This window comes from Pipistrellus hanaki (genome assembly GCF_964339955.1).
Source record: "Pipistrellus hanaki genome assembly, chromosome: 3".
In the NCBI taxonomy this organism is placed as follows: Eukaryota; Metazoa; Chordata; class Mammalia; order Chiroptera; family Vespertilionidae; genus Pipistrellus; species Pipistrellus hanaki.
In genome coordinates, this window is record NC_140505.1 from 141,617,296 (window position 1) to 141,632,176 (window position 14,881).

Consider the following 14,881-nt stretch of genomic DNA (forward strand, 5'->3'; position numbering starts at 1 on the left):
GCTTTATTTAACATTGTATCACAAGCATTCCCAATGCTGGTATATGGTTTCCATGGTGATAATTTTATTTTATTTGCATATTTACTTTTCAATATACTTTTTTTTTTAAGTGAATTTATTTGGGTGACATCAACTATAGGTTTCAGGTGTACAATTTATATTGTGTATTCATCATCTCAAGTTCCAGAATAATAATTTAACTGTATCCAAGTGAGAAAGCGATCATTTTTCTGAGTGTGGACATTTAGGGCTTCCCCCCTAGGATGTTATTTATCATCATCATGATTAAGTTTCTGATGATAGTTACCATCTGTTTGAGTTCAAAGGGCAAGCACACATTTTCACTGGCTGAAACTGATGGTTTTTGAATGAACTTCACCCTCTGCTTGATGTCTGGGTTAGTGCTTCCAAGAACATGAGACACACACAAGCACTGGTCCAGGGAGCTTTGTTACTGGTTTAAGAGGAGATAAATACAGAATTTGAGAATAAGTATTTAGGGATTTAATATTTTTTTTCCTTTATGTTTGAATAACTTTATGTCTGTTGAATCTAAAATAAAAAATTGGGGCTTGTATTTTGTATACTTAAAAAAAATCTCCTTCTAAAGATACTTAGTTTTTATTCTGTTTTACAAAAGCATTGGGAATGAAAAGAAAAAGAGATTTTTGGATAATGTGCTTTTGGTCTAGAAGACACTATTAGATCCTGGTAGAAGTATAATAAATCTATAATCACAGGCCGTTAGTGCTACAGGACATCATCTATTTGTATTCTGAGGTGTAGAGAGAAGCAGTAATGCATCCAGCACAATGTGGGCAGTCCTAGACAGGGTCCCCTGGCTTTCACTTGCACTCAGTGACCACAATACCATGTTTTTATATAATTAAAATGTGAGGTGTGCATGGTGATGATAACAATAGGAGCAAAAGCAGGGGGTAGGGACAAAAATTTTGTCCCATCATAACTCCACCCTTGTCCCAGCTGTGGTTCCTAGGCAGCTGGACAACCCCTAGCTTTGCCCCAGATCTCCCTGGCACACTCCCCCCCAAACAAACATCTCAATGGTGGAGTTTCTTAGGAAGATATGAACCAATAATTTGGGGTAAACTTGTAGAGGAGTTTCCAGCAACTTGATCCTGAGAGATTACTGCAGTCCAATCGCAAATGGCAAGAGATGAATGATAAATGATCAAGTTGGGGAAGTTTGTCTGCAGTGCAATTTCTGCAACTCACAGGTATGAGGTTTGAAACAGATGGTGCTGGCAGGCAAACTGAACATAACTACTCTCCTCCCAGGATTTGGAAAGTGCCCCACCCAGTCCATGCCTGTGTGTATATATAGAGACTGAGCCAGATCTCTTGCAAAGGAGTCACGTTCCTTCTCACCCTGGTCTCTGCCTCCTTTCAGCTGGGCCTTTGCTCTTGTCTGCTTGCCTGGATGCTCCAGCAACCATGAGCCGCCAGTTTAGCTCTCAATCGGCGTTTAGCTCAAGGAGCAAGCGGGTTTACAGCGCTGGCTCTTCCCCAGGCTCTGGTGGCAGCAGGTTGGCTGTGGGCTCTGTGTGTCAGGCCCGAGGGAGGTGTGGCGGTGGTGGCGGGTATGGAAGCTATGCAAGAGGGTTTGGCTCTCAGAGCCTCTACAATCTGGGTGGCAGTAAAAGCATCTCATTTAACCTAGTGGAGAGAAGCTCCACTGGTTTCCGCCAGGGTGGGGGAGTGGGAAGAGTATTTGGAGGGGCCAGGAGCTTTGGCGGTGGTGGCTCTGGAGGTGGTGGTTTGGGAAGTGGTGCTTTTGGTGGTTTTGGGGGTCGTGGCTCTGGAGGTGGTGCCTTTGGGGGTGGTGCCTATGGGGGTGGTGCCTTTGGAGGTGGTGGCTATGGAGGTGGTTTTGGGGGTAGCAGTTTTGGGCTTGGTGCCTCTTGTCCCCTGGGGGGCATCCAACAGGTGAGCATTAACCAGAGCCTCCTACAGCCTCTCGACCTGGAGGTGGACCCTGAAATTCAGAGAGTCAAGACCCAGGAGCGGGAGCAGATCAAGGTTCTCAACAACAAGTTTGCCTCCTTCATTGACAAGGTGAGTGCCTCAGGCAGAGCCTCTGGGCCCCGGCCATATGACTGAGAGGGCCTTGTACCCTGCTGTCCCTCACCACATTGTGCTGTCTTGGTTTGGTGGTGACAACCCCTTCCAGATGTGTATGTCCTGGGACCTTAAGAAAGCAGTTACCTCATTTAGGCCTCAGTTTGACTTAATGAGGGAATTTGTTTTGATCTTTCTTTTTGGCAGAAAACCAAATATGAGGTGCGAAAATTCCCAATAGACAAAATACGTGGTATAGTAATCGCGTTCTCATTCATGATTATTCACTTTGCATCCATCCATCCTTCCATCCATCCATCCATCCATTTATTCATCCATCCTTCCATTCATCCATCCCATAAACATTTACTAAACATCTATCATATCCCAGACAATGTGTTATAGGGTTACTCCTTGTCCTCAAGGAGCCATGACAGAGCCTAGGTGAATGCCCTGGCAGGTATCACTGGGGGCTGAAATCAACAGCATACTAAGTAGAATTCTGGCTGAGTTCCTCAGTTTAGGTTGTCAAGGGTTAAGAATGAGCCAGATGAAGCTTTTGAAGACCTCCCCACCCCCAGTTTCCTGATTAAACCCATGCTAAACACCTTGCGCCAGCATTTCCTTTTGTCTAGAGGTGGAGGCACAGTGGCTACTGTAGGATCCCTAGAAGGCTTTTTGCCCTTGTAGATATAGTGGAAAGTACCCTGAAGTACAAAATATTCTGGATTCTCAGGGACTTTCCTTCAGTCCCCACAGGAGTTCTGTGTTGAGACCAGAGCTTGACCTGTGATCTGACAGCAGAGATCCAGCTGTCCATGGCCAAGGTCCAGCTGTCCATGGCCAAGGTCCAGCTTTGGGTTACATACCTGTCATCTGATATCTGGGTAAATGCTGGGGGTGGGACAGAGTGTGTGAGCCAGGGGAGGTGGGGTCAGAGAGTTGAGGCCCAGAGATAGCTTCAACAGAGTGCTATCAAAGTGCTTCTGGCTACTTTTGATCACCTTGGATCGGAAATTTGGTTGAATATCATCACACCTCAGGCAAAGGCAGGGATTTCGAGGGCTTGAATGGAACAAGGAGGTGACAAGTGAAGGAGACACTACTGGAAGGTCAAGGCTAGACCAAGTGAGGGGCAGGAACAAGAGCAGGTTGGGGAAGAGGGTCGGTGACATGACCATGGGCTACTGGCAGCTGGTCTCCTGAGACTCCTTTAATTGTGGTTCCTGCCATTAATAGGACATCTGTTCAGTTTTGCAGTGTGGGGCTGTGCACAAAGGCCAAGATTCAGGAAAGTATGGCTTCTGGTCCTTCCCCAAGGGCATGGCCTATGATGACCACGAAGAGAGAGTTCTCATCCAGGAAGGCTCTGACCTGGCAGGAAGGGAGAAGGCTTCTACTGCAGTGACTTCTGACACTAGTTTCCTGCTTTCACCCTTAACCCTTTCCAGCTTATTCTTTAAAACAAAACAAAACAAAACAAAACAAAACAAAACAAAACATTTTTATTGATTTCAGAGAGTAAGGGAGAAGGAGAGAGAGAGTTAGAAATATGAATGATGAGAAAGAATCATTGATTGGCTGCTTCCTGCACTATGCCCGCTGGGGATCGAGCCCTTGACTCAGGCATGTGCCCTGACAGAGAATTAAATGGTGACTTCCTGGTTCATAGGTTAACTCTCAACCACTGAGCCATGCTAGCTGGGCGATCCATTCTATTCTTAGCACCATAGAAGAACTGTTCTTAAAAATATCACATCACTCCTCCACTTAAACCCTCTATTGGCTTCTTGTCTCATTTAGAATAAAAGTCCAAAGCCTATAAGATGCTATATAATCTGGCCCTCCAACCCACAGCTTCTGCTAGCCTCTGGCTTACATTTGTGAGAATTAGGCAACTTTGCCACCACCAAATGGGAAAGCTCTCAAGCTGCAAGGATTAGTAACAGAGTGAGGCCTGGAATTTAGCTCCCCAGGGTACAAACTCACTGTCTGCAGTGGCTCTGCACTCCTGCCCTGTCTCTTCTCCAGCTCTCCTCTTGCTTACCAGCACACTATTGCATTCTCCAGTGTCTCAAGCATGGTCCTATCTCAGGGCCTTTGCACTTGCCATTTTTTCTGCTTGGGACTCTTTCCACCAAAGCGTGGGCTGGCATCCCCCCCTCACTTCCTTCAGGTTTTAGCTCAGATGCCCCTGTTTCAGTGAGGCCTTCCCTGATCTCCCTATTTAAAGTAGCAGCCTCATCCCAGCATCTCTATCCGCCATCCCTGTACACCTCTTCTCCATAATCCCTGTAGTCATTTGACACACTGTATATTTTACATTTCTGAACACTTGTCTCTTGGTATAGAATGTAAACTCCTGGAAAACAGGGGTTTTGTTGTTTTGTTTATTATTGAATCTCCAGAATCCAGAATAGTGCCAGTGTACATGGTAACTGCTCAATAAATCTGGGCTGAATGAAAAATTGAGTTAGCCCTTCATGTGTCAGGCTTGACTATTAGAGCATATGAATATAGACAAAGGTGTGTGTTTTTTTTAAAAAAATATTTATTTATTTATCTATCTATCTACCTATTTATTTATTTAGAACCAATGACTGAAAGGGGCCTCAGGAAGAAAGGAGGGGGGGGCAGTCCAGTTTTCTTTGATCAGCTGACCTTGAATCCTCTATGCCAGGCAGTTCCAAAGACCTTAGCATTTCATTAGCCTGTGATGCTTATGAACTGTCTTCTCTGTGTTGGGCACTGTGAGTCCATGGTCTCAGCACCTGTGCCCACTGGAAAACAAAGCAAACCTGGGCCTGCCTTCCTGGGACGCACGCCTAGCAGAGAGGGCCATGCTAATCCAATACCAAAAGACTGAAAATCGTGATAGATGTCATGGAGGAGAAACAAGCTGATGAGGGAAAAGCAGAGAGAGACCACTTTAGTTGTGAACAGGAGTCAGCCAGGCAAAGAGTTGGGGAGATCTGGGCTGCTGAGGCACCAGGAGGTCTCTGTGGCTGGGATGTATTGAACAGGAGGGAGAGAGGCACAAAAGGTCGAGTTTTCAGTAAGAAGGTTAGCTCAGCATGATGCTAAATTTTATCTGTGTTAGCTATCAATAAGTTTTCCCTCGGTATTGCTGATGGGGGACACAGCCGGGAGTGTTTTAGGGAGCCTGGGGAAAATTCACAATGGCTTTCATTGATTTTTCTAGTTAAATCCCATTAAAACTGCTTGACACTTCCTGAAGTCAGCCTCTGCCTTTGCAGTTTGTGTGGCCTAACCAGAACCACAGTTTTTTTTTTGACCCAGGGAGACTCAGGCTAATCCCAAAGCACTCAGAGTTGTCTGACTGCACCCTCACTGTTGGATGTGGAGATTCCCTTGGGACCAGAGGATTCTTTCTTTTGGTCCCCACAATACAACATGGGCTATACACAAGTGTTCATAGATTTCTCCACCCCCTGGGAGTGCCGCCCAATGAAAATAGTGCCGCCCAGGTGGCAGACATTTCTCACGTGTTTTGAGCTGTGCTGACAAACCTGTGAGAGCTGGTTTGCCTTATCTCGTGTTCTCATAAATCAAAAATAAATGAGCCACAAGAAACAGTGTTCTCTGTGCACATTTTCCGGCCTGGAGTCAGAACCCAAAGGGAGTTAACAAGGGCTGGACGCTCCGATGGGCAGTCTCAGCGTAGGGGATGCTGGGCACCCTTCTTAGTGCACTATTGTTGGAGGGGGGTGTCTTCAGGGTTCTCACAGCACAAGCAATGGATCCAGGAGAGAGTGTGTGTGTGTGCTCACCTGAGCAAAGCATCGTGGCATCCATGGTCTTTACCTAAGACATGGGAGGGAAGGCTCCATTGTGGGCAGCAGGCAGCGGTAAGGTGAAGGTAGATTATTATCATGCAAAGGAGGGTCCAAGCACTTGGTCTGTACAGCCAGCCAGCTCTCTAGACTCTGTACCTGATCTTAGTGTCCACAGTTTTGAGGAAGAGGTGCTGAGAATATAGGATGATGCTCAGTTTTGATTCTCTGTGTGAATGAAGGAAATAGCAATCTGGGCGGTTCCCAAACACTAGACAGCCCCCAAGTCCTGACTTTGGGGCACTGGAATGCATTTCACAACATGAAAAAATAAAAAGAGAACATTTACTTTAAAATTCTGTTGGGGTTATGAAAGCATTTAAATGAGGTGACCTTCCTGAAAAGCATACTGGCAGATAGTGGAGGTGGTGGGGACACCTAGGCAAGTTGGCTCAGGAATCAGATAATACTCTAAACCAGAATTTTCCTTCCCGCCTCCTATTTCCCTTTCTCTCCGTCACTTAAAGCTTCCACCACAAAGACTAATGTGCCTGGGATGTGCCAATGTTTAGGGTGCCACATCACTGTTTCCTCATGTTGGCGCAGATGAACTGAGTGGGACAGGGACAGCTGTGGTGTAAATGGAGGCAGTTAAAGGAAATGAGGGCTAGGTTGGAGGGATTTACCTTCCACACCAGAGTTAGTTTAGCCTTCATTTTAGGCTCGTTGATTTTATAGCCAACCATCAGCAGCCACACTGTGCTCATGTGCCCTGGCCTCCAAGAAAGGGGAGCTCTCTCTCCCTGGAGGGGCCACCCTGATTCTCCGAGTTCTGAGCATGCCCTGAGACTGCCCGGCCTTCTCTCCATGGGGTGTTTCTCACACCCACGACCTGGATGAACTTGGAGCTCTCTTGTTTTAGGTGCGATTCCTGGAGCAGCAGAATCAGGTGCTACAAACAAAATGGGAGCTGCTGCAGCAGTTAAACACGTCGACTCGGCCCTTCAGCCTGGAGCCTGCCTTGGAGAGCTACATCAGCGAGCTGCGGCGGCAGGTGGACTTCCTCAATGCGGAGCAGATGCGCCAGAACTCGGAGGTCATGAGCATGCAGGACGTGGTGGAGGACTACAAGAACAAGTGAGGCGCTAGGCGGACGGAGCGCTCGGGGGGAAGCACGGGAGGGAACTGATTCATGGGGCAAGACATTCTGCTTCAGTGTTACTGTGTAAGGGGTGGAAGCAGGGCCATTCAGCACAGCCACGCAGGCTCTGCACTGCACAGCTGCTGGGCGCCGTTTGCATATGGTAGTCCTGGCACTGCCAGTCAGCCCTCAATTGTATTGCGTGGGGACGGGGAAGACTAGCTCCAGGGATGTTGGGGCCAGATAAGCCTTAGTTCTGGTGTGGGCTTTGCCAGTTTCAGGCTGCCTGCAAGCTCATCTATCCATACCTGTAGTTTTCACATTAGTAAAGTGGGGACAGTAAGGACCCTTCTTGTTAGATTGTTGTGAGGGGTAGATCACTATCAGACTTTAGTGTGCATCAGCTTGTTAAAATCAGATCCATCAGGTAGGACTGGGATGGGGCTGAAATGTTTGAATTCCTAATATTTCCAAGGGATAATGATGCTGGGACACTGGGGGCCACACTTTAAGATCCACTGATTTGGATGAAGTTATTCTTAACAAGTTCGTGGGCTGTGTTTGCACCTACTGAGCATGCAGTTATCATTAATTATTAATAATGGTAGGGGTGACAGGTCTTGTTTAATTCTACATCAGCTGCTCCTGCACCCTGCAGACCACTGAGAGGCCTTACCCTCCCATGCTGGAGGTGCAGGGTGCTGCTCTTAGCATCACCTTGACATGCTTACTGCATGGGGCCAATAGAGCGTCAGTGTGTGTGAATTGAAAAGGGAGAAATGAAATTTCCATTGAAGGGGGCCAGGGGTCCCCCTTTAAAATTTTAGTGAAATTGGTTACTTTTAGTTCTAAATTAAAAAATGATTGAGCTTGACATGCTTACAAATAAAATGTAGACACTCTGGGAGTGTTCTGTGTGGCTCTGGGTTTTCCACCTTGGGTCACTGTCCCCTTTGTTAACCTGGAGAAGCAGGAGCCGGCTCCAGCTGCTTGCCAGTGAGAGTTGCAAGCCCTGGAGGGGAAACTCAGAATCCAGGACAGTACAAATTTAAGGAATTCTGAGCCTCCACCTACAAGGAGAACCCTCAAGGAACCATCACCCCCTGCAGCCTGTCTGTTTTTTTTAACCTTCCCCCCACAGATATGAGGAAGAAATCAACCGAAGGACCAACAATGAGAATGACTTTGTCATCCTAAAGAAGGTAAGGGTTGGGAGTTTCCAGAGGGGGACTGAGAGCCCAGGAAGCTGAGCAGAGGGAAGAATTTCTGTGGATGTTGTGTGACTGAGGGATGGATAGGGTGACCTTGGGGTTTAGCTTGTTGCTCAAATGCTGGGGCCATTATACTGAAGGGCCAAGTCTGAAAGTGATGCTAATATGGATCTTTAGGAATCCATGGGGTTTTATTCTCTCCAGGGTCCAGAAAGTGAAATCAAATTAACTGACAGCTTTTGAGTGTTAGTTATGTATGGCCCTGGGACCTGTGGAGGGACCTAGAGTGTTGTATGTGACTGACCACGATGAACAGCTTGGTGTCACACTTCCTTCTGGGCAGGAGAGCCAGAGTTTGCAGGTCCCTTATTTGAGTGGGGTGAGAACATTTGTAGGCAAGGAAATATACCTAGAGAAACGTTGCCACTTGCCCAGGCCACCCACCCAACCAGGTGGTGGCAGGCAACCTCTGGGCAAAAGTGATGCAGACTGCCTTTGCTTGCTGTTCAGGACGTGGATGCTGCTTATGTGAACAAAGTAGACCTACAGTCCAAGGTGGACCTTCTGCTTGGGGAGGCCAGTTTCCTGAAACATATATTTGAGATGGTGAGTTCATGAGAAATCCTTGTCTTTTCTCACGTCTTACAAGATGTATGGACTGTAACGTGGAGAGGCCTGAAACCAAACACTGTCCACTAGGAAGTCCTCTCCCTAGTCACCTCAACCCCCTTAAACCATGTTCTTAGGATTCCTGGGTGGGCGCCCTGGAGATGGGAGGCAGGGAGAGTCATGAGGGAGGAGAAGGTGAAATTGGCACCACTTCTGTCTGGGAAATAAAGTTAACTCTTGGGATGGTCAGGGGCAAAACCCACCAGAAATCTTTATCAGTACTGGAAGTTACTGGGGCTGTTAAGGAATTCCCTAAGAGAGGACATGCGGATCTTAAAGAGAATGAAGATGAAGACAGCAGTGGTGAGAGATAATATGCTCTCCCTACCCTTCGTCTCACGGTCACCCATGTCTAACTTGGAGGCACTGCTCTGGGCCCTATGCTGGCATATTTCCACTATACAAATGAGACCACTGAGGCACTAAGAGAGTAAATCACCTGCTCAGTTACCCAGCTAGTCATGGTAGAGTCATGACTCAAAAGTTAATGTGATTGGCTGCACAAGTGGAGTTCTTTCTACTGCCTCTGAGAGTCCCAGTGCTTTCATGGAGCAAGTCTGCCTGTCAGAGGGCCCAGCTCAAGGTGGCGGCCAAGCCAGAGTAAGGTAGAGATACAGAGCACAGGGGAGGCATGTTGGGCAGGTGGCAACTGCAAGCCTCTGAGTTCAGGCTCTTTCTTCTCCCTGGTCTGGGTGCCTTTACCTTTAGTAAGGTACTTTTCAGTGCACAACAACAGTTTAAAGAACTTTCCCCCTAAATGTCCCATCTGGCCCAGGCTTCTGGCTTTCCCAGAAAGCCTTGAGTGGGTAGAAAAGGGAAACTGAAGACAATAGGAGGAGTCAGTTTGTGGTCCATGCCTTCAGGAGCTGTCCCAGATGCAGACCTTCATCAGTGACACCAATGTCATTGTGTCCATGGACAATAACCGCTCCCTGGATCTGGACAGCATCATCGAAGCCGTGCAGATCCAGTATGAGATGATTGCACAGAAGAGCAAGGAGGAGGCTGAGGCGCTGTACCAGAGCAAGGTGAGCCCTGCTGCCCCAAAACTGGGCTCGGGACTAAAAACTAAACATACATCCCGGAATCTGTATTATCTTTCTCTTATTTCTAACGTCAAACATTTCTGTTATAGAGAACTTAAAAATTACAGATAAAGATTACTCATCTCCCTCTACCACTATTAATATATCAGTATATCTTCTATCAGTTCTTTGTAGTTAATATTTATTGAAAACTCATATGTGCCAGACACTGCATTATGTACTTTATATATGTTATTTCATTTACTCCTTACAACAACCCCATGAAGGGCAGGTTTTATTATCCCTATTTTATATATAATAGAATGGGAGATTTACATAATTTCTCTAAAGTCTTATGGCTGGTAAGTGGCAGAGGCAGGACTTAATTAAACTCAGGCATGCCGTATAGAAGCCCATGCTCTCAATCATAATAATGTTTTATGTTTTTCATAATGAGGTCTTTTAAATTATAGTTTTGTGCTTTTCTCCCTTGCTTATCACTTTGAATGCCTTTTGGTGATATTAAACATTCTACGTCATCTTTAATAGTAGTGTGGTACCCATGTTAAGAATAGAACTTAGCTTTCAGATAAACATATCTGGAGTTAAGTCTTTGGGCATTTTTTTGGTTACTTTTTTAACATAAACATGCCCTTGGCCTTTCTGGAGGGTGAAGACTCTGTAGGTAAGGGACAAAGACTAGTCACTAAATTCTAAACAACTGGCACTTGAGATCCGTTTTCTGGATTGATTACCTGTGGCCAACTTCAACCTCGCTGACCTCTGTCCCACCGTCCTGCAGGCAGATGTTCTGACTGGCATGAATTTCAACAACCGACTGGGGAGACAGATAGCCAACAGTGAAAACATCAGAATGTAGAAATCCTCATTGCTTTTTTCAGTGTCATGACCTGTGGTAGCCCAGCATAGAGTTCCTATTGTTGGGACCGTGTACACATGGAAAAGGAGGTAGAGAGGAACATGCAAATAAACATGGAGCACGCTGAGGGCCCCTGAGGAAATGAGGGCCTGGTTGCTAGGGAAATCATTCTGGAAAAAGGTAGGAAGAAATATGGAAAGATAGAAAAAGTGAGGTAGGCTCCAATTTGGGTAAAGACCAGTGCAAAGGCTTACATGTGGGGAAAAGGAGGTAAAAGGGTATCAGGAAGTATCTTTGCCTGTCTGGGATGTAGGCACTGGTGGAAATGAGGGAGGCTTGGGGTGTGTGTGTGTGTGTGTGTGTGTGTGTGTGTGTGTGAGAGAGAGAGAGAGAGAGAGAGATAGAGATAGATAGAGAGAGAGAGAGAGAGAGAGAGAGAGAGAGAGAGAGAGAGAGAGAGAGAGAGAGAGAAAGAGAGATCTGGAAATTTTCCCAGGGGAGAGTGTATTTGGGTAGGGGCTAGGAAGGCAGATCCACTCTCTCCTGGAAGGACTCATAGTAAGCAGCAAGCTGAGTGTGATGCCGCCTTTGACCCTCAGTACCAGGAGCTCCAGTTGACAGCAGGAAGACATGGAGACGATCTGAAGAACAGCAGGATGGAGATTGCAGAACTCAACCGCACCATCCAACGGCTACAAGCAGAGATCAGCAGCCTCAAGAAGCAGGTGAGATGGGAGTTCAGGGTGGGCTGACCAGACATGCCACTTCCCATGATGCCCTGCTGATGAGGCTTCTGAAATTCAACCTTTGCATGCTTCATCTCTGTGACCATCTCCTGAGCAGAATGATCAGATGCGCTCGATCATTTCGGATGCAGAGGAGAAAGGAGATCAGGCCCTCCAGGATGCAGGCCAGAAGCTGCAGGGCATGGAGGAGGCCCTGCAGCAGTCCAAGGAGCATATGGCCCGGCTGCTACGTGACTACCAGGCACTGCTAGGAGCCAAGCTGTCCCTGGATGTGGAGATAGCCACCTACCGCAGGCTGCTGGAGTGCGAGGAGAGCAGGTGGGCCATCTTTTGGGGCCAAAGCGTAGCACTGCTGGAGTAGTGGGAATGACTATTTAGAGAGAAGACTATCCCCACTTTTCTGGGAAGATTGGTAGCCCAGGGTGAACAGAAACATTCAAGGCATAAACAGAGGATGTGTGATTTGGCCGGGCATTGTCAACATTCTCCTGCCTCTAAGCAAAATGTTCCTGTATCCCAAGTCAAGCCATGGCAGCCAGGTGGTGACCCCCCAATGCTAAAACCTTCAAGAAAATGTTTAAAATCCTTCTGGCTTCACTGGCCCCATGACCCCACTGTCTATGCACACACCTTTCCTATAACAAGGCTTGGGAACAGCTCTCTCTTCCCATGGGCCATCTCTACTTCTGTTGTCTCCGGCTGCTGCATGTTTTCCTTAGGATTTGCTGGTCCAGCTAATGTGTGCTTTGGTTTTATAGGATGTCAGGAGAGCTGCAGAACCTCGTGAGCATCTGTAAGTAGCAGAGCCCTGGGCCTGGGCTGGTTGTTGCTAAGGGGAGGAGGGCTCAGCAGGTTGCCCAGCAGGGAACTGGCAGTGGGCATTTTAGTTTCCAGCCCCACACAAATGAACTAACAACTGCAAAACCTGGAGAAATTCTTTGAAATAATTTATGATTTTAGCTCTTCTTTATCTTAATTTTTATGACTCCTAATCATCAGCATGGCTTAGAACTCTTCAGAGTATATCAAGAGTGAGAAGGTGCCCTCACATCCCTTTGTAGCATGAAGAATACTTTGAAAACTAGAAAATACTTTTATCCAGTGTATCTTTCTGCAAGTCAGATGCTGCCAGTGATGAAGGATGTGGGAGGCTTCCCTGGGGTGGCTGCAACAGGGGGATCCCTGCCCAGTCCGCATGACCCTCATCTGGCTGCCCTCTCCCCACAGCTGTGCAGAGCAGCCAGGTGTCTCTCAGCGGCGCAGGAGGCGGCGGTGGTCGAGGCTCTGGAGGTTTCAGCAGCGGTGGAGGCGGCGGTGGCAGCAGCAGCTGGGGCTACAGCTCCCGTGGGGGTGGTGGCGGAGGCTATGGAGGGGGCTCCCGAAGGGGCAGTGGAGGTGGTTATGGGGCCAGCAGTGGAGGAAACTACGGAGGGAGCAGCAAAAGCGGCAGCAAGTTTGGGGGCAGAAGCGGTGGTTCCTCCAAACTGCAGATCATCCAAACTTCTACCAACACCTCCCACAAGCACATTGTGGAGTAGGAGCAAAGGTTCCTGTGACCCTTCACTCCTGTCCCCTCCTCACATCTTTCTGATCCCCTCTTACTTACCTTTTCCTGATGGGTCTCAGCAGTTTTGCCAATAAAATCCTCTCTAGATAGGGAAGCAGGTGGGTAACTCCAAAACAGCAGATCTTTCTATGGAGGGCACTGGCTGGCAGTCAGAATACAGCCAGTCAAATTCTCAACCCAGACTCTACCTAGAGGGCCTTCTTCCTGTCCCCAGATGCCCAGTGCCCAGGTTAGCCATGGAGTAAAGAGCCTGGACAAAGCTGACAATGGAGAGTCCATCTCAAGCACACCGGATTCCTCAGTCCCAGATTCATTCCTGCACATGGGCTGCTCTGAGGGCAAGAATCTACCCCTCATGGACCCACAAAATGAGGCCCTTGGATGAGAGTCTGAGGGCAAGGTAAATTTTGGTAAGAGGCTCCTCAGGCCAGGGACCATTCCTACTTCTTGGTCTGTAGCCTCACACTACCGTGTTGATGGACAATGTGGATTGGCTGCCTGCATTAGACACCCATACCACGTCTGGGTCTGATTCTGAATCTCTGCTTAAGAAGCACTGTCCCCTGGACCAACAGTGCCAGGTGGGAGTGTATCAGAGGGCCTGAGTTTTTGTCCACAAGGATGACTGCTGTGAGCAATGAATGGAGGAGTTGATAGACAAGTAATCAAGTTCTGTTCTGTCCTGTCCCTCCTGATAGCTCCATTCTTTGGAAGCCTGGCCCTTTCTGAAATCTGGTCCATATCAGCCCTCCTGCGAATTGTCCAATAGGTTGGGCACATGCAGCCCAGTTCTGCTATGTCCAGGTGCCCAGGCCTCGAGCAGTTTGAGGATAAGACTTGAGTCTTGGGAAGTTCAGTCAGAACAAGGTTGCAAGCTGCCCTTTATTTGCAAGGTAGCTTAATGCTCTTTCCCAGATTGCAAAGTCCTTTCTGTCTCCTGTTCTCTGTGACTGAACACTATGTAAGAATTTGACTCTTCATTTTGGTCCTTAACATAAGATGCTTGAGATGTGCTGAAGGGGACAAGAAAGGGAAAGTATTGACCAACTAAGGGGCATTGAGAGAGGGAAGGTGGCTTTACTTCCAAGATCTGAAGTCACCTTCACTTGCTTGCTGAGTCCTAACGCAATGTACAAACTCATGATTCTCTTGGAGCATCTGATGTGCTCAGTGTGGGTCACTTGGGAAGTGCTGTGACACCATCGTTTTTCTGGTTGAAGGTTGTACCTTGAAGGGTTTGACATTTTTGGTGTTTCTACAATAAACTTTTCTGTAATCTCAAACTACTCTTTGTTCAGAAGGTGAGTTATTTCTTCTTTAATTTCTGCAGGTGTCTAAATTATTCATATTTGGGAAATAAAGTTTATTATTTTTATTATTTTTTATTGCATGAGTAATACCTGATCTTGCAAACCCTTATAGACATAATCTTTTTAGTATATGTGCTGCCGAAGCGAGCACTAGACATAATCTTTTTAACCCTTAAAGCGATCCTTCAAAAGTCGGCTACACATTGTTCAATAGGCATTTATTTAGCTTTTATTGTGTGGCAGCCAGTGGCCTAGGCACTGAGAATGCAATGTTGAATGAACACATTTCTGAATCTGAAGGCTGCTTACAACCAGAGGAGGGAAAGGTTCAGAGGGAGGAGAAATCAAAATATGTGTCCAGCACAGCAGGAGCAGTGGGACCTGCAGCAGGTATCCATGCTGAAGAAGGAAAGTCTCAACAGATTCCTGGAGGGCTAGAAAGTGGAACAGGGCTGGGAA

The 14,881-nt window shown here is 47.2% G+C and overlaps 1 protein-coding gene across 1 annotated transcript; it reads left to right on the top strand.

The window, feature by feature from the left end:
• Nucleotides 1-1,455: 1,455 nt before the first annotated feature.
• Nucleotides 1,456-13,083, top strand: KRT77 (keratin 77; the record flags this gene model as incomplete). The annotated part of the gene is made up of 9 exons (XM_084877421.1): nt 1,456-2,076; nt 6,796-7,010; nt 8,156-8,216; nt 8,736-8,831; nt 9,758-9,922; nt 11,399-11,524; nt 11,643-11,863; nt 12,304-12,338; nt 12,773-13,083. The coding sequence occupies 9 exons, from the start codon at nt 1,456-1,458 to the stop codon at nt 13,081-13,083; spliced, it is 1,851 nt and encodes a 616-aa protein (XP_084733547.1).
• Between the last annotated feature and the right edge of the window lie 1,798 nt (nt 13,084-14,881).